Source organism: Lactuca virosa, chromosome 1, assembly GCF_052849685.1.
Source record: "Lactuca virosa cultivar CGN04683 chromosome 1, Lactuca_virosa_CGN04683_v6, whole genome shotgun sequence".
In the NCBI taxonomy this organism is placed as follows: domain Eukaryota; kingdom Viridiplantae; phylum Streptophyta; class Magnoliopsida; order Asterales; family Asteraceae; genus Lactuca; species Lactuca virosa.
The window spans coordinates 142,906,688-142,928,511 of NC_136426.1; the positions used below are offsets into that span (position 1 = coordinate 142,906,688).

At 34.9% G+C, this 21,824-nt stretch overlaps 2 protein-coding genes across 3 annotated transcripts; both read right to left on the reverse strand.

Moving 5' to 3' along the window:
- Window positions 1-211: 211 nt before the first annotated feature.
- LOC145159161 (cytochrome oxidase assembly protein) lies at window positions 212-4,596 on the reverse strand. 2 transcript variants are annotated; one of them, XM_079078087.1, is made up of 2 exons: window positions 4,432-4,596; window positions 212-668 (listed from the first exon to the last, which is right to left on the reverse strand). In XM_079078087.1, exon 2 carries the CDS (start codon window positions 651-653, stop codon window positions 477-479), a length of 177 nt encoding a protein of 58 aa, XP_078934213.1. In that variant the 5' UTR covers window positions 654-668; window positions 4,432-4,596; the 3' UTR covers window positions 212-476. The 2 variants fall into 2 exon arrangements, with proteins under 2 accessions (XP_078934213.1, XP_078934205.1); XM_079078079.1 differs by having other exon boundaries at window positions 212-672.
- Window positions 4,597-17,470: 12,874 nt separating this feature from the next.
- LOC145106969 (NAD(P)-binding Rossmann-fold superfamily protein) lies at window positions 17,471-19,452 on the reverse strand. The gene is made up of 3 exons (XM_079043881.1): window positions 19,076-19,452; window positions 18,143-18,325; window positions 17,471-18,051 (listed from the first exon to the last, which is right to left on the reverse strand). Exons 1-3 carry the CDS (start codon window positions 19,397-19,399, stop codon window positions 17,656-17,658), a joined length of 903 nt encoding a protein of 300 aa, XP_078900007.1. The 5' UTR covers window positions 19,400-19,452; the 3' UTR covers window positions 17,471-17,655.
- Window positions 19,453-21,824: the final 2,372 nt, after the last annotated feature.

Consider the following 21,824-nt stretch of genomic DNA (forward strand, 5'->3'; position numbering starts at 1 on the left):
AGAAAATTTTCACTATAATAGGTAATAACAAAATAAATAGGTTGCCCATGAAAGAAATGTATCTAATTCGGATGCCCTTTCATGTAATTAAATAATTTTCAAAAACATACAACTATTTTTGCCACACTTATACATAAATAAAAACATTACAATTTCAACTACAAAAACTATTTTAGCATTCATATCATAACTGAGCAAAAAAATAAATAAATAAACAAACAAATAAATTCCCATTTAACAATGTAAAGAAAGAAACAAAAACATCACCACCAACACAAATTAATATTCTAAAACATGAAACCACTAAACACTGCCAATTTGTTGCAGGGTGTTATAACTAATCACAAAACATGCAATCTGGGTGGTAGTCTAGTTGTCATAAGAGTGAAAATCGTAGGGCCCACGAAAAAGAAAAAAATACAAAATGTGTGGTGAATTTAAAACATACCAAAAAAAAAAAAAAAACTCCAGTTTCCTCATTTTGATGCTTCTTCATTCTTATGAGATTCAAACTTATCAATAGCTACTTGAAGTTCATCAGATCCACCAACAGCTCTCATGGTGTAGAAATAAACTCCAAATACAAAACCTGTTAATCCTCCGGCAACTATCAGATTCTTCGTTTTGGGTGCAAGGCTACCAAATCCACCCATCTTCAACAATAATCACTTTCTTCAACATATAGAATGAAAATTCAGTAATGGAAATATTTAAATAATTTATATTCATATCCTAAGAGGACTTTTTATTTGATTTTGCTTTTGTTAAAATTTAAAGCTATTTAAACATATACAAATAATTAATATTCATATTCTATTTTTTTTAAAAACTCAAGAAAAGAGGGTTTCATCTTCATCTATGTGATTATGTTATCGATCATCATGACATCACAGAGTTGACTCTTTCCAAAAACATGACCTCATATATGATGAACATGGTTCAAATGTTCGATGTATGAAGGTTGCTTTGAAGATGCTTAAGACTGGACCAAAGGTCTTCTTCATTTACTATGTTTTGCTTACATTTATGTTCAAGATGCTAAGCAAAGTAAATTAGATAGTCAAAGCTGTCCATGTGTATTATTGGGGTCAATGACAATGACAAGACTGAATGATAGAGGTTTATTAATCTCAAGAAAAAGAAAATAGTAGTGAGTAAAGATGTTATATTAAAGGTAAGACATAGGGCAAAAACTAGGGTTCATGTGGTTGAGGTAGAAATCGGGGAATCGTTGGAAAAAGAATTATAACCTTTTAATTTGGTTAAATTAGTTGAAAAAGGAACACATAATATAAAACAGTAACTTTCCTCTTTTGTTTGTGATAAACCCAAAATATAGGCGTTATGTTATGGTAAATAAAGGGGGTCGGGTTGACATGGGCCGCTTAGATGGTGCAGTTTACCATTTTTTATGCCCCACAATGGGAGCGTGTGGTTAAGGTGCAAAATTTTACACAAGAGGTCCACAGTTCAAACCCTTGCAGCCCAATAATGAATGATTCTTTGTAGGGATGTGCAGCGGAAAAGGGTATCCGTTTTCGGAACCGGAACTGTCTCAGAACCGCCGGTTCTAGAACCGGAACCGTCTTATGCGGTTCCGGTTTCTAAAATTTTGGAACCGCCTTAAGCGGTTCCGTTTCCGATTCTCATTTTTTCGGAATCACTACCCGCCGGAACTGGTATATATATATATATATATATATATATATATATATATATATATATATATATATATATATATATAAGAGTTCATTTGAAACGAACATAATTTTGCGACACCGTGAGACCAAATATTTTTAGTGAAATATTCTAATATTCTATCGTTCGTAAAAAGAGAATATGCAATATATTCTAACATTATATGTTTTGGAATATTTCAATGTAAAATATGTTAAAATTACTGTTTTAAAATATTAGAATATTACACATAATTAATTTTTTATGAATACTAGAATATTAGAATATTTCACTAGAAAAAAATGGTCTTACGGTCTCACAAAATTATGCCGTCTCACATGAACCTAACCCTATATATATATATATATATATATATATATATATATATATATATATATATATATATAATGCAAATTGTTTTTAAGTTCCAAATATCCTACTGAAATGGCTTATTAAGTTATTATGCGATCACTTTTGTACTTCAAACACCATCCCACATCGACTCTCCATAAATGAATGCGAAGGAAATGAATCTATAAAGCAAAGACAATTAACAGATTCTTGCTATGTTTGTATCACTTCCAACGTCCGTTATGTGACCATATAAATAGGAGGGAATTTGACATAAGTTATGACGTGCCTAAGTATATAATTTTTAAGAATTTTTTGGCATTTGGCTTAATTAGTTTCAAAGTTTTTAGCAAACGGTTACCCGGAACCGGTTCCAAAATTTTAGGAACCGATGTAACCGGTTCCGGTTCAAGTTTCGACCTCCTAGGAACCGTCGGTTCCAGTAAATTTGGTTTGCTCATCCCTAATTCTTTATGTAGGAAGCAAGAAGCATTTTAGAATGAATTCAACAACTTCGTCATGGAATTAGGGTGATTAACATTCATGTATATAAGTTTTTATGTATTACATAGGTGTATGTTATGCAAGAAGTGATAAAGCTCTATATGTGATTTTCATAGATCAATGAATGCCCGTTATGGTATTTTGGTAAGAGTTTGATAAAGTAGTATCTACACATACAATTCCTATTCTTAAGTGTCTATAGTAGATGTGTATAAACTTATTAATCTATGAATTACGAATGATATAAGATGATAAGAGAATTAGTTGAGACTAATTGGTTATAATATTAGTTTTCTAGTAAATAGAAGGATTAAAGTAGTTAATTGATAAAGCCAAATTCTGAGATGGCTAATCTCCTTTCTACTAACAAAATTTAAGAACACAAACCGAAACAATTTTCTTCTCTATTAATCTGATGCAATGGACAAGCTATTTATAATGAAGGAAATAAAACTACCTAATCTAGGAATTGGAAACGTGAACATGTTACTGGAAGTAAATGGGTAACATTAAGGTCCTAAGAAAAAGGAAACATGATCTAACACTATCTGCATGCAAAGGAATTAGAAGAAAAAGTCTTCTGTTGGGAACGAGGTCGTATCATTAGTAAAGATTGATAGTGTTCGGTTAAATGGTAGTTATGCCTAAGGACGATGATAACGAGTTAGTTGTTTGTTGGGTGATGTTTTAAGATGGAGATCACTAATTGTGAATGAATAGTGACACATGTATATATCACTTGCTTTATTATTTATTAATATTTGTATAACACAATATTGATTTCGGAAACTTGGAATGTAAGACTAACAAATATTAAATTGGTTACATTGAAATGTATATAAATGTATTGTGTTGAAATGTAGGAACTAGAAGATGTTACTCACTAAGCTTCATGTTGTACGTTGTTTTGTGTCTTATATTTCAGGTATTCGTGAGAAAGTAAAAGAAAGGATACGCTCTTCGGAAGATTAGCTCGCGATTAGAGAGTGTGTATAGAAGATCTTTTATACTAATGATTAGCATAGTACACGGCTCATACCATGTTTATTCTTTCTGTAATTTTAAAAATGGGCACTTATTAATATAAACTTGTGTATATCCTCTTTGGATAAATTGATTTTTGATGAAAAAATTTAGGTCACTACCATTTATGCCTCTAAAACTTAACTTTCCAAAAACTCACTACTTCATGTAAAGAGCAAACATATCAAAGTATGATTTCATTTCCCAAGAGAATTGGCAAATCCACAAAGGACGAAAAAGTCATGTTGGTGCACCGTGGAACTAGAGAACATATCGAATTTAGCAAAGGGCAAAAAGGTCAAGTTAGTGCAATGTGGAACTAAAGAACAGATCACAGACTTGATGAATGATGACTAAAACTTTGAAGTTAGAAGTTTTTCAAAAGCTGAAAAAAGAAAGGGAATAGGCGATGTACTTTAGTAGCCTATTTTTATACTTTATGTTCTCTGTAAAGGCTGTTTATGCTTTAAACAGCCATAGCTAAGGAAATAAATCAATAAATCAAGCAAAGCATTCAACTGAACTTAGTCTCTTGTCATCACTTGTTGATAATTTGAAAATTGACCATTGAGTATTAGGACTTCATGAACACTGATTCATTATGTTACTATTGCAACATCAAATCAATACCACTTTGCATCTGCCATTGATTGGAATAATATCAAATTAGGTATTTTTACTCTTAAACGACTTCCACTAAACTTGTTTCGTTTAATTAATGAACGAAAATATTTCCAAACAACAAATTGAAAGTATAACACGCTAAAACACAGATTGAATGAGTTTCGGACCACACGCAATCTCAATTTCCTAGGTCAGTGTTCTAACTAGTTGTAGAGCTATCAGGAAAAAAAAAAAAAAAAGGTAGAAACTTACAGAGATGAGAAGTTTCCGAGATCCAGAAGTCGAGACGAAAAAGCGGCCGGAAGGAGACGAGACGAGTATGGTGGTGCCCAGAGGATTGAGGAAGAAGGCGTTCAGTTTCGATTTTAGAAGAACGAGGGCAATGCGGCGTTGAGGGGGAAGAGGCATAAGTTTAAAAATAACCCTTAAGTTATAAGTAATTGCACTTGGAGTCATTTATAATTATAGTTTGGATAAAGTATAGACAAAATTGGAAAAATGGTCCATGTGGTTTGATGAAAGTACAACTTTGGTTTAAAAAGTTTTGGACTAGTAACATTGGTCAAAAACTTTCATTTTGTTACGGTTTTGGTCTAAATTTTTTTGAAAATATTTAAAATGATGGATTTACCCTTTACAATTATTTCCATTTTCCTTTTATTACAACAATTAAACAAAAAAAAAAATATAGATATTTACCCCCACCCACCCACCCTCATATTTAAACAGATTCCTTCTCTTTCTCTATCTCTTTATTACTTTATCAGACAACCACCTGTTACTGGACGATCATTTCCACCGTCCATCGGACCATCATTTTCTTGCTATAATGCCACCTTTCTTGCTGAAACGCAACCTCGTCGCCATGAAGAAACCATAAAAATTCATCCTCTTCTTGATCTCTATATCTCTCTCACCATTACTTATGTACAGTTATGATGCATACACTAAGTAACTACAATAATGATGTCAATTCCATACAAGAAGTAATCTTTGGCTATCAGTCATCATATATGAGGCAATCCTATCATGCAATTCCTAAAGATCCCTAACCTAGCACTATCATGCTTTTCTATCATAAATAACATATCAAATAACAGTGTGGATAACTTGGGGTATACTTTATCGCTCCAGCTGATTGTACACATCACATCCTTCCTCAGTTACTTTTGAAAACAATCTTAAAAACCATTTCAAAACTTTTGCAGTTCCCTAGTTTGAGTCTGGATTCACACGAATGTTGTAACATCCCGAGATTTTGCAGGTATTTCTGAATCCTCTCTTCTATTATTATTTTGTCATTTGTAGTCCCTGGGTTAGAAGAGCCGACCCATGAGAAGCCTAAGGGCTAAAGTTGCAACTTTGAGAACAAGGCTAGTACGCTAAGCGTACATAAGGTACACTAAGCGTACTAGGCACGCCTTAGTACGATGGGCGTACACTTGTGTACGCTAAGCGTACTCACGTCAGGAGGAAACCCTAAAATTTAGGGTTTGAGTGTTATATAAGCGTCTATATGAGCTCATAACCCTCCCTTACCTCAGCCTCCACAGTTTTGAGTCGTTTTCACCAAACCCTAATCCTTTCCTTGAGTGTGTGAGCTTATAGAGTGTGTTTTGAGTGGTTGGAGAAGAAGGTGTTGTATCAAGAAGTTGGAGAAGGAGAACAAGCTTGTAGATCTGAAGTTGTTTTGTGCCCTAGAAGCTCCAGAAGGTAAAAAGCTTCAAACTTTATGCTTGTATGATATAGATCTTGCCATGCTAGCTTTAAGGAACCATTTCTTGTCCCAAAGTCCCCAATTTGGTGCATGATATGATTTGGACGAAATAAGTTGTCCTTTCAGACTCTAGAAAGAGTTCTAAGTGATAAAAATGATGTTCCAATGCCTTAAGATGTCCCATGCATGTAGTAGGAAGGTCTTAATGGATTAAAACTATGTATTAAGAGCTTTCTGGACGTCCAAAGTCTTAAAGTTCGAGACTTTATGGTTCTAAGACACTTTCGGTCAATGGATATGAAACTTGGGCTTAAGTGCTTAAGCCATTAAGCACTTATTAGGGTTTTGGCAAAACCTCGCGTACGCCCCGCATAGTTTCTGTACGCCCCGCATAGTTTCTGTACGCCCAGCGTATTGAGTCAACCACCCCGATGGTGGTCAATGCAAAATGGAAGTACGCCCAGTGTACCAGAGGAGTACGCCCCACGTACGCCCTCTATTGGGCTTTTGACATTTTAGGCTTCGGGGTTGGGCCACTCTTGGGCCAGTTGACATGGGCCTTGCTCGACTCTCTGGATAAGAGTATTTTGGGCCAGTTTTGGTAGTGAGTCTTTGAATGAGGCCCAATTAGGGAGTTGGGCCCAATTTGGGAAGTTTTGGGCCAATGATGGGCCTTGTATATGTGGACTTGTGGATCATGGATTTGGTATTGGGCCTTGGCCCAAATTAGGGAAAAAGCAAAATGGACTATAATTAGTTATAGGACTCTTGGTCAAGATTGATATCCACATTTATTGACTTAATATTCGTTATTTGGATAGTTCGGGATTTTTGGTGAGACAGCGATTCGGGAGTTCGATTCATCAGTTGAGATCGACATTGCGAGGTGAGTTATCCTCATTATACTAAGGGGTCTAAGGCACCAAGGCCAACCCATTGGATTTGATATCCCAGTAGTAAATGACGTGTTGAGTATGAGATAGTTATACATGCCAGTTTTCTATGCCAGTTTGGTAGATCTGTAGGACTACATGTGTTACTGTTTGATTATTTGTATGTGCAATTAGTTGTATATGTAGACATGTTGTGTGGGTAGGGTTGAGGCTGCACTGTCTCGTGCAGTAACCAACAAACCCTGGAGTATGCCAGATATGAGCTGAGGGCCGGGAAGGCATACCAGACTTATACAGAGGACTCATTAGCATATCGGATACGAGCTGAGGACCAAGTGGTATGCCAGACTCGTATTGAGGGCTGATCAGTTATGTTTTAGTCTTAGGACTGAAGGGGGCAAGCTAGTCATAATTTATGGGCTCGGAAGCAAAGCAGACTTATGTTGTGGGCTCGGTGTAACATCCCAAAATTCAAGACCAAAAATTTCATTTTTATTAGGTTATTATAAAACCAACAGTATAAGAAAACATCCATAATAACATCTCATGTCAAAACCAAAGTGTCAGTAATCAAAACATGTTATCATAAAACTGTATCAGAGTGTAATCCCAAAGATCTCATGTGCGGAAAACATAGTGTGATGCGCTGCGATCAAGCCGACTCCTTTCCTTTGAAAACGAGTACCTGAAATCAAAATTGTAAACCGTAAGCACGAAGCTTAGTGAGTTCCCCCCCCCCCCCATCATACCACATACCATACAATCACATATTGCCAGACATATCTGGGTGCCCGACCTACCCTGCTGAGCATACCGGGGTGCTCAACCTACCCCACTGTCAGGCATACCGGGGTGCCCGACCTACCCCATGTCAGGCATATCTGGGTGCCCGACCTACTCCTTCGGTATCTTTCAATCGGTAACCGAGAGCTTGCCTCCCCTTCGGTATCTTTCAACTGGTAATCGGGGACTATTTCACCCCTACCACTACCACATAAAAGCATAGCATAAACACATAAATCACATACTGCCTAGCATATCTGGGTGCTGGCCTACCCCCTTCGGTCCTGTCGGCCGGTAACTGGGGACTATTTCACCCCTACTACTGCCACATAATATCATATCGTATATATCATAATCTGTCTAGCATATCTGGGTACTAATCTACCCCTTCGGTCCTATCGACCGGTAACCGGGGACTATTTCACCCCTACTATCACTATCACATAACATCATATCATGCTAGCACATAAACATAACATGTAGCAGCAAACATAAACAATTATCACAAAGACAATCATCTAACAACTCCTACTGGTGGGCCGACATTATGGTCGTAGACCCACCCATACTGGAAGGTAACTCACCTCACACTGCTGAAGTCCCGTAGACACAGTCCCAGCGGCTGGATGACAGCTTCCCGAACTGTCAATATCAAAACATCACCCAATTAATAATTGGGTTCCACTACATAACCATAAGTACATTCTTTGGATAATTACTAAATTACCCCAAGCTTGGCTTATTCAAGCCTAAGGCCCAATCCATAGGCCCAAAGTCAATTAGGAATCAAAGCCCAACACATGGCCCAATTTTCCAAATTGGGCCCAGGCCTATACATGGTCTTATTCTAAGGCCCAACATCATATAATCATTAAGGCCCAAACTATGGCCCAATTTTCCAAATTAGGACCAAACCCTTACATGGGCCTCACCCTAGGCCCATTAAATTATTTTGGCCCATTAAATTATTTTAGCCCATTTGCTTGTTCTTGGATGGCCCATTATTATCCCAATCATCAAAGCCCAATAGAAGGGCCCAACTTAAGGCCCAAGTGAAATTAGGGTTTCACATAAAATGATGATTAGTGTTAAGTTTCCTACTTAACCCATTAAGGACTTAATCCACTAAGGACTTAATCCATTAAGTCCAATATTGTTTAGATTAATTTTTTCCAATGATTAATTTTTTTTTAATATTTCAAGTTATCAAGTAATTCCCGTGTGTCCCGATTTAATTCCCCAAATTAGGGTTTCATTGCATTAGGGCTTTCCAAACCCTAATTAGGGTTTCCAATCCAAATATTAGCCCATTTATCAATTTGTTGGGCTTTTAGGTCAATTAGGGCTTTATTGGGCCTATTAGGCCCACTAGAATATCATTAAGTCCATTAGGGTTTTATTTGGGTCAATTAGGGTCCATTAGAGCTTACAAGGCCCATTAGGGTTTCAAGCACCCTAAATGAATCGAACTCAACGAGGCAAGCACACCGCCACCCGACACGGCGGCTGGTGGCGGCAGAAGGCGACAGCCACCACCCTATGGTGGTGGTATGATTTTTCCTTTCATTATTCCAATTTTTACAATTTACAATGAAATCACAAATAAACACACACACTACACTAATTAAACACACACAACCACCTTATGGCGGTAGACGGTGACAGATGGTGGCAGCAAGGTTTTCTTCAAATCTTCGACCATGAAACGATCCTCCAGACCTCACGAGTGAAACACACGCATACAAACATTGGATCACACTCACTGCCACCTATAAACGGCGACATGTGGCGCTTGGACGACATGGAGGCATCGAAACAACGGCTGGAGCGGCAGTGGCGGCGTAGCAGCAACACAAAACGAAGCGGAGAGGAGAGGAGATCCGTCGTCGGGAGCAGTGGAGGAAGAACCAAAAGACGGAGGCAGCGGCCTCCGACTTCGTCGTCGGCGGCGGCGGTTGAGAAAACAACGACATCAGCCACGATGTCGAACTTCGATCCCTTCGCCGGAGTCGTGATGGCAGTCGCTCCTTGGCTCACTGGAGTGTTACGGAGGCGACGCCGGAGGTGGGTGAAGGAGGGGTGACGGCTGGTGTGGAGGGAGGCATAAGGGGTGACGGCTGGAAGGGTTTAGCTAGGTTTAGGGTTTCATATTCTATATATACGAAGGGGTGACGGGTTCACACCCGGTGATGCATTTTCCCCATAATTACAACTTCGGTCCCTCCTTCCCCCTTCCTTTCAATATGAGGCCAATATTTACCATTTAAACCCTGAATCCATAAATTTCTTTCATAATAAGTCCGGATTTACTAAACAGCCCCTATCTTCCAAAATCTTTACAAAACTAATCCAGAATTTACAAAACCGCCCCTTGCTTGACAAATTCTTTTCAATTAAGGTCAAGAATTTACCCTTCAACCCTCAACTTCTAAATTTATGACAATTAGCCCCTCGAGACCATCCTTTGATATATAATTATTTATTTTAGGGCTACTATTCGTTCATTATTTTATTTATTTATTTAATAAATAAACGGGTGTTACACTCGGAGGCAAGCCAGATGTGAGCTGTGGGCCCGGAAGGCAAGCCAGACTCACACTGTGGGCCCAGGGGGTAATCCAGTCTGTAGATCTGTGGACCCATTACATGTTGTTATTATGTGTATTGTTTGTATGTATCGATATATTGGGGGAACTCACTAAGCTTCGGGCTTACATTTTCACTTTTGGTTTTAGGTACCTCAGATGATCGCGGGAAGGCAAATGTGTGATCGTACAGCTCCTCACATTTTATGACTATGTTTTTAGGATACTCTGATAAAGAACTATTTTGAAAACAAATTTGTAATAACTGTTGGTTTCTAAATGTTTTAAAAAGTTTAAATTTGGCATGATTTTTATGGATGTTACAAATGTTCATACAATTCACTCAAGTCAAGGCTCTGATACCAACTTATAATATCCCAGAAATCATAAAAATTAAAAAACTTTTAAAAATAACCATAAACAATCATTGTTTTACAAAAGAACCATTGATTCAAAAGTATTATTCAAAATCAGAGTTTTCCCAAGACCCAATAACACAAAATAGGAAGATGTGCACAGTCATGCCTTCGCTTTCCCACGATCATCAGAAGTACCTGAAACAATAAACTAAATTTGTAAGCTAAATCTTATTGAGTTCCCCCAAAGTACCATCATACAACATATAAAATACATAGATTAGCATGTTGGGTCCACAACCTCCCGGTTGGATTACCCTGGCCCACAACCTCTCGGTTGGATTGCCATGCATACCACATACTAGGTCTACAACCTCCCGGTTGGATTACCTTGGCCCACAACCTCCCGGTTGGAATGCATCGGTTTGTTGACTGACAACACAAAGCAGTAGTCTTAACCCACATAGCATGTTGACATATAATAAACAACGAGTATACTCAGCAAACAACTAATCATACTACCAATAATCATAGGTAGTTCTATAGGCCTACCAGTCTAACACTTATTAGCAACTATCATATAATCATACAGGTCTATCGCACGCTCAAGATATCAACAACAATATGGAACATGTTATCAACCAATGGGTCGACCTTGGTGCCTTCGACCCTCAAGTGCAGTGAGCAAAACTTACCTCTCAGTCTGAAAAGATCTCTGGCGGAATACAGCTCCGAATGCCAGCTCAACTGGTCACCTAAACATCAAATAATGATCACTCTCAAATACCACTCAAATTACCTAAAATACCATTGGGTCAAAATTGGTCAAACTCAACAAACCAACTGAGTCAACCCAGCCTCGTACACGGGGCGTACTTGCTCGTTGAATAGAATACGAGACTTGATCGCGTACGCACGACGTACCACCTAGTACGCCCAACGTACGCAACTAGATGCTTCCTAATTCATTAAGTTCTTAATATATAAGCCCTTACGTACAAATTACAGATCCAAGTCCTAAATGTCATCCTTGACCATAAAGTTTCCAACTTTATGTTCTTGCATGGCCATAAAGTTCTTAACACTAAAAACCCCAACATCTTAAGCCATCAAGGCAATCATACTCATGTATGGGGAAGAACCAATAGTCAAGATCCTATGTTCATTACTCTAGACCTAGAAAAACGTCCAAAAGGACAACCCATATGTTCTATAGCATGCCATGCATAAGAAAGTCATATTTTAGGGACAAAAGCTCATAGTATCATCATACCAACAAGATCTATCAAGTTAATCACCAGGGTATGAACTTTATACCTTCTGGAGATTAAGGATGATGCAAAATTCCAGATCCAAGCTTGCTTTTAGCTTCCAAGCTTCACCACCACCTTCTTCTTCCTTTGAAATACACAAAAACACACTCTCAAGCTTTAAGATTCAAAAATGGGGCTAGGGTTTGCAAGGGAGAACGTTTCTAGTGATGGAGGCTGGAGATGGGATGGGGAAATAGGACTTAAGGTTCAATATATATGGTCCAAACCCTAAGGATTATGGTTTATGTCTAGACGGAGTATGCCTAACGTACTCAGAGTACGCCAAACATACACGTCGTTGTTTCACCTTAAGCCCATTACGCCCAACGTACCATCCAGTTACGTCCCCGTGTAAGGGCCAAAGTGCCAAAAGTTACAATTTGAAGGGTTAGAATGGAAACTTACCATGACTCGAGTGTAACACAACTTGATATAAGATGTTGGTCCTTTTTAATGAAACTCTTAAGCTTGAAAGAGAAACCCAAGTACTGCTTTCAAGAGAGAAAAATGCAAGCAACTTCAACTCGAACACTCAAAGCGAGAGAGGAATGAGAGAGGGAGATGCAAGATACAATTTTTGCATGAGTGTAGAATAACCAAATGAAAGTTTCACTTAAGGTCTTAAAGCAAAGTCATTAACTAAGAGATCTTAACACCTTCGTCCAACCATGTCCCTAGCTCATTATCATTTCCATGCATGCTTTCTTAGGGTATGTTCTTTAGATTAAACAAATAAAAAAGCCTTACCCATGTCTCCTAACAAACCCACAGGTTTGAAAAGAAAAAAAGAATAGAAAAGTTGAAAATTTTATAAACTCTTTTATAAGATATAAACATTAATTTTTTGATAAAAGGAAAAAGGATTTATACTTTATGTTTATTTTCCATTGAAAAGTTATTATTTCCATGAAATAAAATTTTTAATTAATTATAAGAGTTTATGAATATTTATTAGAATAAATTTCTAATAAATATTCAATTGTATCAAGTTGTTGTTAGTGTGACCCTTTAGGATCATATGTTAATTAACAATATCATTTTAATATGACTCTTGAGCATACATGATCTTTCAATTTAGATTCATGTGGTTTTCCTGCAGAAATTCTTCAACCTCTTCAACCCAGATTACACATCTTCAAGATCAACCAGATCTGAAAACGAGCTCATCAGAAATAATTTCATATTTATGTATGAGTGTGTGTGTGTGTGTGTGTGTTAGATCTGAACAAAAAAAAAATCGACCCTTCAATCGCGTGTGTGTTTGTTAGATGACTTAGATCACTCAACACATACATAATCATGTTCATCCCTTCAAACTCTTCAACCTAAAAGTTCTTCAACCTCTTAAACCCAAAAATATTTTAACCACTTCAACCTATACCATCTTCAAGAACAACTAGGTCAGAAAATGAGTTCATCAATGTGTGTGTGTTCATCTTCTTCCTAGGAATTAAACGATCTTCAAGATTTGTAGATCTTTGTTATGTTCTTGAGTTATAGTTTTTTATTTTTGATTTCCAGGTCGTTAGATTTAATCAAAGTCGTTTTTCAAATCCTAAAACCAATTCTAGAAGTGTGTTCATCTTCTTTCCAAAAACCAAATCTAGAAGTGTTCATGTGAAAAGTTTGAAGCTCGAAAATTGTGTTTCTAGTTTTGCTCAAGAACACACTGAACTTGAATCTGAAATTAAGTTCATACAAGAAATCGAGCTTTGACTTCTAGGTTTGTGTTCGTGTTCTTCATCAGATCTAAAAACATGCATCAATATATATATATATATATATATATATATATATATATATATATATATATATATATATTATGTTTGTGTTCTTTATCAAATATGGGTTTGAGTTCTTTAGAATGTGTATGTGTGTATTCTTCATCAAATATGAAAATAGACAACAATATGAAGAATTCCAACGATTTATGGATCATATTTTTAATAGATTTATGGGTTGGAGAATCATGAATGTTTGTATGTTCTTGAACAGATGAAGATGAAGAATCAATGTGTGTGTGTTCTTGAACAGATGAAGACGAAGTGTCATTTTTTAGCGTAATTTTTTAATCTTTGATCTATGAATCTAAATTATTATTACGAGAATTTCTTGATCTAAAAATCAAAAATCAAATTATTTTAGATTTCTGGCCGAAGAATCGCCGGAGAAAATGACCGGAATCTCATCGGATCTGCCAAATAGGCCAGAAACCGGCTAAACCTACGATAAACAGGTCATAATGATGTTTTTTGAACTATTCAAACAAGTTTAATGAGAAAATGGGGACAAAAAAACATAGTAACTAAATGTGTACAAATCAAAAAATATGTTACTTTTTTAAGTCATTATCCCAAAATAAAACAATATATAAAAAAGGTAAAACAAAATAAAAAGGGTAAAAATATATTTTTTCATAGTCCAAGGACCAACCAAGTGAAAAATGAAACAACAGGGATCATGCACATAGAAGTTTTGAATGTTGTCATCAATTTGTAAATCTGCACAAGCACCCATCCTGTAAATTTGTGAATTAAGTCAATTAACTATGAAATGGGAGCCAAATATGAAAATTTGTGAATTAAGTCAATTAACTATGAAATGGGAGCCAAATATGAACAGGAGAATCGAGTTTGGCAGCCGCAAGTGCCTTGTGCCATCACTAGATCTGTCAAATCGGGCCGTCGTGTCGTGTTTTTGTCTGACACGACACGACACGACAATGTTTTTTGTAACACGAACACGATACGATACGATGTCGTGTTTTCTTTTCACTAACACGAAAACAAACCAATTAAAAAACGACAACACGACACGAAACGACAAAGATAATATTACATAAATATTATTTTATTTAATTCATATTTAATCATATATAACACGATAAAAACGACAAACACGAAAAACACGACAAACACATGCTCAATCGTGTCAATTTCGTGTGGATTTGTAAACACGAACACGACACGACACGACATCGTGTTTTTTATACTTAACACGAACACGACACGAAAACGAATTCGAATTTTGATTTCGTACCGATTTCGTTTCGTGTCGTGTATTTTTGTCGTGTCGTGTCATAAATTGACACCCTTAGCCATCACATGAGACTCCATTGACAATAACTAGAATTTAAAATGGTTGCAACGTGTGTTAATCAATAGATTAACCTTAATTAATTCCTTGAAACCCTAACCCTAAATCCCTAATCCTACTCTGTTAACCCTAACGTCAAGACCGAATGACTTTTTATTCTTGGCTTTTGACGTCTTGATGCTGAACATAAGGCGTGTTTATTTTTATAATAAGCATTTAGTGGAAGCCTAATTTTATATCGATTATACGTGGGAATAAAATTTGTTAATTTTTTTTCTTCTAAAGATGATTTTTTCTTTTAAAAACCAACTATTAAAATACGTGAGAACCTTGAAACTGTTTAAACATTGTTTCTATATTTTTGGACTAAAAAACAAACACCCCTTAAGGATTTACTTGTTAAATTTCATGAAGAAATGTTATATGAAAACATCTGTACAGAAACGGACTACATATGTAATAAGTGGTAAATGAATAACTATAGTTAAGTTTGATAAATAAGAGAGATATTGTTATAATACTGTTAACTTGAAAACTAAAAAAACTTCAATAACTTGCGGAATAAGTGCAAAAGAAACAATAAAAAACTTCAATAACTTGTCGAACAAGTACAAAAGAAGCTTTTAGCTTTCATTAAACTCGTTAAGTTACAAAAGAACCAAGGTGGCGCTATTGGATAAGGAACTAAAATCCCATTTCCGAGTTTTTGAGGTTTCAATTAGGTGTTGGACAAGAGAAAGTATATATGACATATTTTGGTGTATTAACACAAGTTTTGGTCATGGGAAGCACCCCCTCACATGACCTTTTTGTTGATTAGATACTAATTCTTAGAGGGTGTTTGACTAAGCTTATTAAAAATATTTTTAACTTTTTAACTTATAGTTTGTTAGCTTATAACGGTGTCCAAATAAAGTTTTTTAAAAAATGTTTGGATTAGATTATTTGGTGTCAAAACGCGATAAGTTGATAAACCATTTTTAATGTTTGACAAAATGACCAAAAAAAATACTTCATAGAAATGTTGGACAACTATAAGTTATAAGGAATTTTGATAAGTTAGGAGATAGTAACTTATCAAAAATGATTTGTCTCCGGTTCCACACCGTTATTATAAGGTGTTTATTAAAAACAGTCTATCCAAACATTTATTTTAACTTATACCGATATGGAACCGATAATAAGCTAACAAACTTCCTTTTTAAGCTTAGCCAAACACCCTCTTAGTTGGATAACAACTCATACGCTAATAACCTACCGTTAATCATTGCATATTTTTATTGAAAAATTAATGTGCAATATGAAATACATATATATGACCTTCTACACAGATATAGGCCTTCCACATGCACCTTCCTTCCCTTGACACCATTTTGAAGAAAGTAGAAGGAATATCCACTCTAAAACTATATACAAACAAACAAAAATAAAATGGGCCTAAACATAATAATGACTTTGAAACTTATCGGTTAGCTTGAAACTCTCCATATAAAGCAAAATTTTGAAACAATTTCTCAAAAAAAAGTTGTTTCAAAATGAATAATGGTGTTCAAAACTCTCGCTTTTGTCGGATTTTTTCTAAAACAACTTATTCTGAAGTAATTTCACAAAAAGATGCTCAAATTGTTACTTGCGATTACCAAAAGTGTTCATTTTGGTGGTGATTGCTGAAATTGAAGATATACAATATCAAAATGTACTCCTTTTAACTAAATTGTTGTATTGTTAAAAAATTTCATGTTAACGAGATCCCTCATAATAAAATATGTTTAACAAGATTATGTGTTGTAATGCATCTCACAATTCTTATCATTTTTAAAGGTTTGTACATGATTATATATGTAACAAAATGACAAACTTATGTGGTAGCCTTGAGTTAAGAAAACCTAAACTGAAAAAAAAAATTATCTATGCCAAATGTGTTTGTGATTTTAGTGTGTCATTAGGCATTTTAAGTGATAGAAATTTAAACAGGTGTCAATGGAATTTTAAGCAAGTTCAAGTATGTTTCGGGATGTGAGAAGTGCACAACTGCACATACATATGGACCAATTTGATCCCATTGGTGGATGGTTAAGGGATGGAATGGGCAGGGTTAAAGGGTAGTGCCCCTAATACATGCGTTAGGATCGGAGGTATATTGACATAATGTAGATTGAAGAGTTGACACTGACATTAGATATATATTTTGTATCTAGTGATTGTTACACGTGAAATATATGATAGGTAGCTACCAATAGATCTGTATCAGATCAACAACTACTTAGTAGCAAATCGACAACCAGTGATCGTATTAAGAGCTACCAATATGTGCATCTACTAATAGCATGAGTAGCTAATGTTGTTAAACATTAGTAATTTCCCAAAATCCTCTAAAATATCCCATAATTGCCATTTTTGATAACCAACATTTTGGAGGCTCTAATGACTAATCCATATTTTTTTTTAGTTTTTTATTTTTTTATAAATAACACACAAACGTTAATACTCTCTAGAATATGACTTCGTGTTTTGTTGTCGAAACTTGAAGTTACCAACATCGATTGGATTATCCCAGAACAAATTTCATGATACCCGAACGATAAGGGAAACGTCAAACATTATCCTTTCAAGACCCAAGTTACGATTATCACACATTTTACCCCCTTACCAAAAAATCAATTTCGTTTTAAACATTTATAAACTTTCGGTTAAAAATTAGTAATAGGACCAAATAAACAATCCTAATTAGCTTTATAATTTCGAACATATGCCACGACTTGTCGATCCGACATAAAATTTCCCTGTGTTTAGAACAGGAACCGGAAGCAGTGCAATCTTTGCTGCCATTTTTGCAGCATCATCAGCCGAATGCTTTCCATTGCCATCGGTCATGGTCGTTTGAGTGAAGCCCGGACAAAAACAATTCACACTCACCACCCCTTCATACCTCCGTGCCAAAACTTGAGAGTATGCATTCAATGCAAGCTTAGCCACCGAATAATCCGTCCATATCTCCGGCCACCCTTGTGTATTCCACCTCCCTTCTTTCACATCTTCTAAAAACGCATTCACCACCATATCTATTCGACCTTCGCTCAATGTTTCTTTATCACCAAGTATTGCCTTCATTTTTGGGTTATTTAGTTTCTGCATTTAATTAATGAATCAATTATTCAATATGGGCTTAATCGAATCAAATTAACTGTGGGCTTAATTTGATGAATAATTAGGTACATACATCTAATGTGCCAAGTCGAGAACTGATATTAAGGATGCGGCTCATGGAAGATGAACGACGAAAAAATGGCAACATGGCCTCGGTAAACTGTTTTGATCCGTAGTAATTAGTTTTGATCACAGTTTCAGCATACTCCATGGAGTTTTCGTTCATTGCATTGAAACATACTGCTGCATTGTTCACCTATACCAATAATAAATACCGATTCGATGAATATCAACAACAATTAAAATTTCAATATTTTTAATGTGGTTTTTGGATTGTAATGAGTAATGTTTTTGGGAATCCAAACAAGATTGGATCAATTATAGATATATATGGATCTACAAAAAGATTTTTGTAATGGGTGTCTTTCTTTTTTATGTGGTTATTATGAAGTTGAGGAATGAATGTAATAATAGCAATTAGATAACTAGTTGTAGTTAATAAAAAAATTTAATATTAGTAATATTTTGATATTAGTTTTATATTTTACTTTCATAGAATAAGTTTGCTCTAATAAATTTTACCTCCTTCTAATTTGGTTACTTTCACCATGGTAAAAAACGAAACCAAACCGAAAATAGAAAAACCAAACAATTTTGGAAATCCAATTTAGTAAAAAACATGAATGAACCGAACCATATTTAACAGTATCTTTTCAACTTCTTTTTTTTTCGAAAGAGAGTATCTTTCAACTTAATAATTCAAAATTTTGAAATTATATATACCAATCATTTAAAAATCAAATCAAATAAAAACATTTGAAGCATATTTATACATAATAAAGAAATTCTTTTTGTCAAAATAAGACTCTAAAACCCAGGAGTTCGGATTAGTGGTAATTATTCAGTGCATGTATTTAGTGTTGGATTTAAAGAAGTGACTTCCATTTTTTAACTACTTATTCAAAGTGCACAACTACTTTGCAAATTAAGACTTAAAAATACTCACTAATATATCGAAAGCCTTGAAACTGGATCGAAACCAAGAAACAAAAGACCGAATAGAGACTGGATCAGAGATGTCAAGCTGACAGAAACGAACATGATGATCTACTCCAAGAACCTTAAGTGAATCCATGGCTTGTAAACCTCTGGATTGATCTCTAGCCGTTAACACAACTGTTAACCCCAACTCAGCAAACCGTTTAACCAATGCATACCCGATACCCTTGTTTGCTCCGGTGACAATGGCTACCGAGTCCTTCGACCACCATCTTGTGGTGGTTGTAGGGTGGGAAAGTGGTGGTTGCTGATGTCTACAGAATGATACCATGGCGGAAGCAGATGAGAATGTGGGAGCAATTATATGCAATAGCAATGGCTACTAATGTCTAACCAAATCAACATCTATCTTTATATATATTGAATTGCTTAGCATGATATAGAATGGAAATGGTAAAATATTATTAAAATAATCAAAAGTTACTTGCTTCCAATAAACAAATAAAAAATTCTCCTCGTGGTGCTACTAGTTTTAAAACCCCTCTAGGTTTATGTAGGTGTTGGCATCCACATATTTAACTATTCACAAAATTATAAAAGAAAAGATGTTCCTAAAAGACGATCTACTAAATAAGTTTTACTTTTGTTTAATTATAGTAATATTTATTTACAAAAAAAGAGTATCCATTCAATTTTCAATTTAGTTTTACTGTTATAAAATTTTATATCCTTTTGTTTTACTTTTAATTAATATGATCCAATTTATTGTCGATATGAGTATGTTCGACATCGTGATTTTAAGATCTTTTAGAAACTTTAAAATTTTAGATTTAAAAAAATTAAAGAAAAGTTTTTTGTTTGAGAATATGATTTAAAAACTTTTATTTTAAATAAAAGTCATAATTTAAAAATTATTACAAGTAGCTTTTATCTACATTTTGTCATTTTATAATTTTCAAATGTTTACAGTTAATTTAATTTTTACGAATACTTCTAAATAAATAAAACTACAAGTTACATATTCTGTTCCAGCTACCGTTTCTAGCTTAAGACTTTCAACGACCAACTAGTTTATAGTTTTGCCAAACAAACTCATCATAGAGTTCTATTTCTATTGTTTCTATATCTTTTTAATTTTATTTTTACCGAATTTTAGTTTGTTTTAACTCTGTAAAAATATTAATACATTAAAAAAGTTAAAAGATTTAATTTAAATTGCATTTGTCTGACTTTATAGACATGACACCTAATAAATAGGCCCTGTCGTACATCTGGCTTTGCATTGACAGTCCCAAGCGTCTCATATCTGTCCACCTAAGTCATCAGTTTGTGCATTACCACATCATAGCACCATTCCTCGTTGGAAATTGGAACAGTCAAACATGTTAGCATAAAAGCTTATCGCATCGAAGCATATCTTATTTAAAATATCAACATGTAAATATATTTATCAAAGAGAACATAAACTAGTATGATTTTCTCACACATACATCAATCTTACTCCATGCGTGCCTATTGAAGTATGAAGTAGATCATAAATTATGCAAGTGTGCAAAATTACGAGATTATAAATCATGCAGGGTAAAGGAGAAAGCTATTGTGTTTGGAAGTATCTATTTGGACCTTTATGATCTTAACTACGACTTTTAGGAAATGAAGGAATTTTGTGTTAGGAATATACTCGACACACAGTCACACACATAGATAAAGTTTGAGATGCTAGGGAAAAATAATGAATAAAAAGAATTAGCGAAATCTTCAATAAAGTCTTAATATTTTAGGTAAGTTTACGGTTTAATCTCAATTTTTATTTTTTGAACAGAAAAATTCCGATTATTTTATATTTTGCCAAAACTAACGAAACAGTCCTAATTTTTTTTTTCAACGAAAAATCACAGATTATGGTATAATATTAAATAATCGGGACTTTTATGTTTAAAAAACAAATGTTGGGATTAAATCGTAAACCGACCCAAAATATTGGGACTTTATCGGAGATTTCCCAAAGAATTAAGTGGTTTTGATCATTATAGTAATTGTTTAACGTTTAGAAAGTTTTCTATTGATTTTGTAATGGAGTGTACAAATTAAAGAGATCAGTATATATGGTTATATTTTACAATTTAGAGCCTAAAATATCATAAGAGCAGGACCCATCTTTTGATTGTTATAGAAGCAATCATGTCCCTTTGACAATCATTAGACTCCACAACTCAACATTTGGCAGGTGCTACCTTTATTCCAAACTCTTTGAATTTGAATGTTGATATGTGTCATACATGTAAGATAGGAAAAATAGGGCAAAGGGGGGGGCATTCAAATATTGTTCTTTTTGTCCTGTTTGTGAAGCATTATATCATATTTGGGTTGTTTGGTTGCAAATAAAGTTATGGAATGTAGGGGTGGAATTGGTATGGTATCAGACGTTTTTTTTCCTAAACCATGTAACGTACCAATTATAGTTGGTAAATTTGTGTTGATATCATCATCGTACCAAGTATAGTTGGTATCAACTTATTTGGCTACCAATAAGTTTGGTTGGTACATTGTAACACTCCCAAAAATCACAATTAAATTAAAATTTTTAAAGTCAACCATGAATCAATACTGTTTACAAAAAGCGTTATTGTTTCAAAAGCATTATTTCAAATCAAAGCTTTCCTAAGACCCGAAGACATAAAAATTGGAAGTTGTGTACGATCACGTCTTCGCCTTCCCACGATCCTTGGAAGTACCTGAAGCCACAAACTAAAACT

Coding starts and splice junctions, on each gene's coding strand:
- LOC145106969 (XM_079043881.1), bottom strand. CDS start 19,399: ATGGTATCATTCTGTAGACATCAGCAACCACCACTTTCCCACCCTACA. Junction 18,326..19,075: donor TCAAGGCTTTCGATATATTA/GTGAGTATTTTT, acceptor TTATTGGTATAG/GTGAACAATGCAGCAGTATG. Junction 18,052..18,142: donor CTCGACTTGGCACATTAGAT/GTATGTACCTAA, acceptor AATTAAATGCAG/AAACTAAATAACCCAAAAAT.
- LOC145159161 (XM_079078087.1), bottom strand. CDS start 653: ATGGGTGGATTTGGTAGCCTTGCACCCAAAACGAAGAATCTGATAGTT.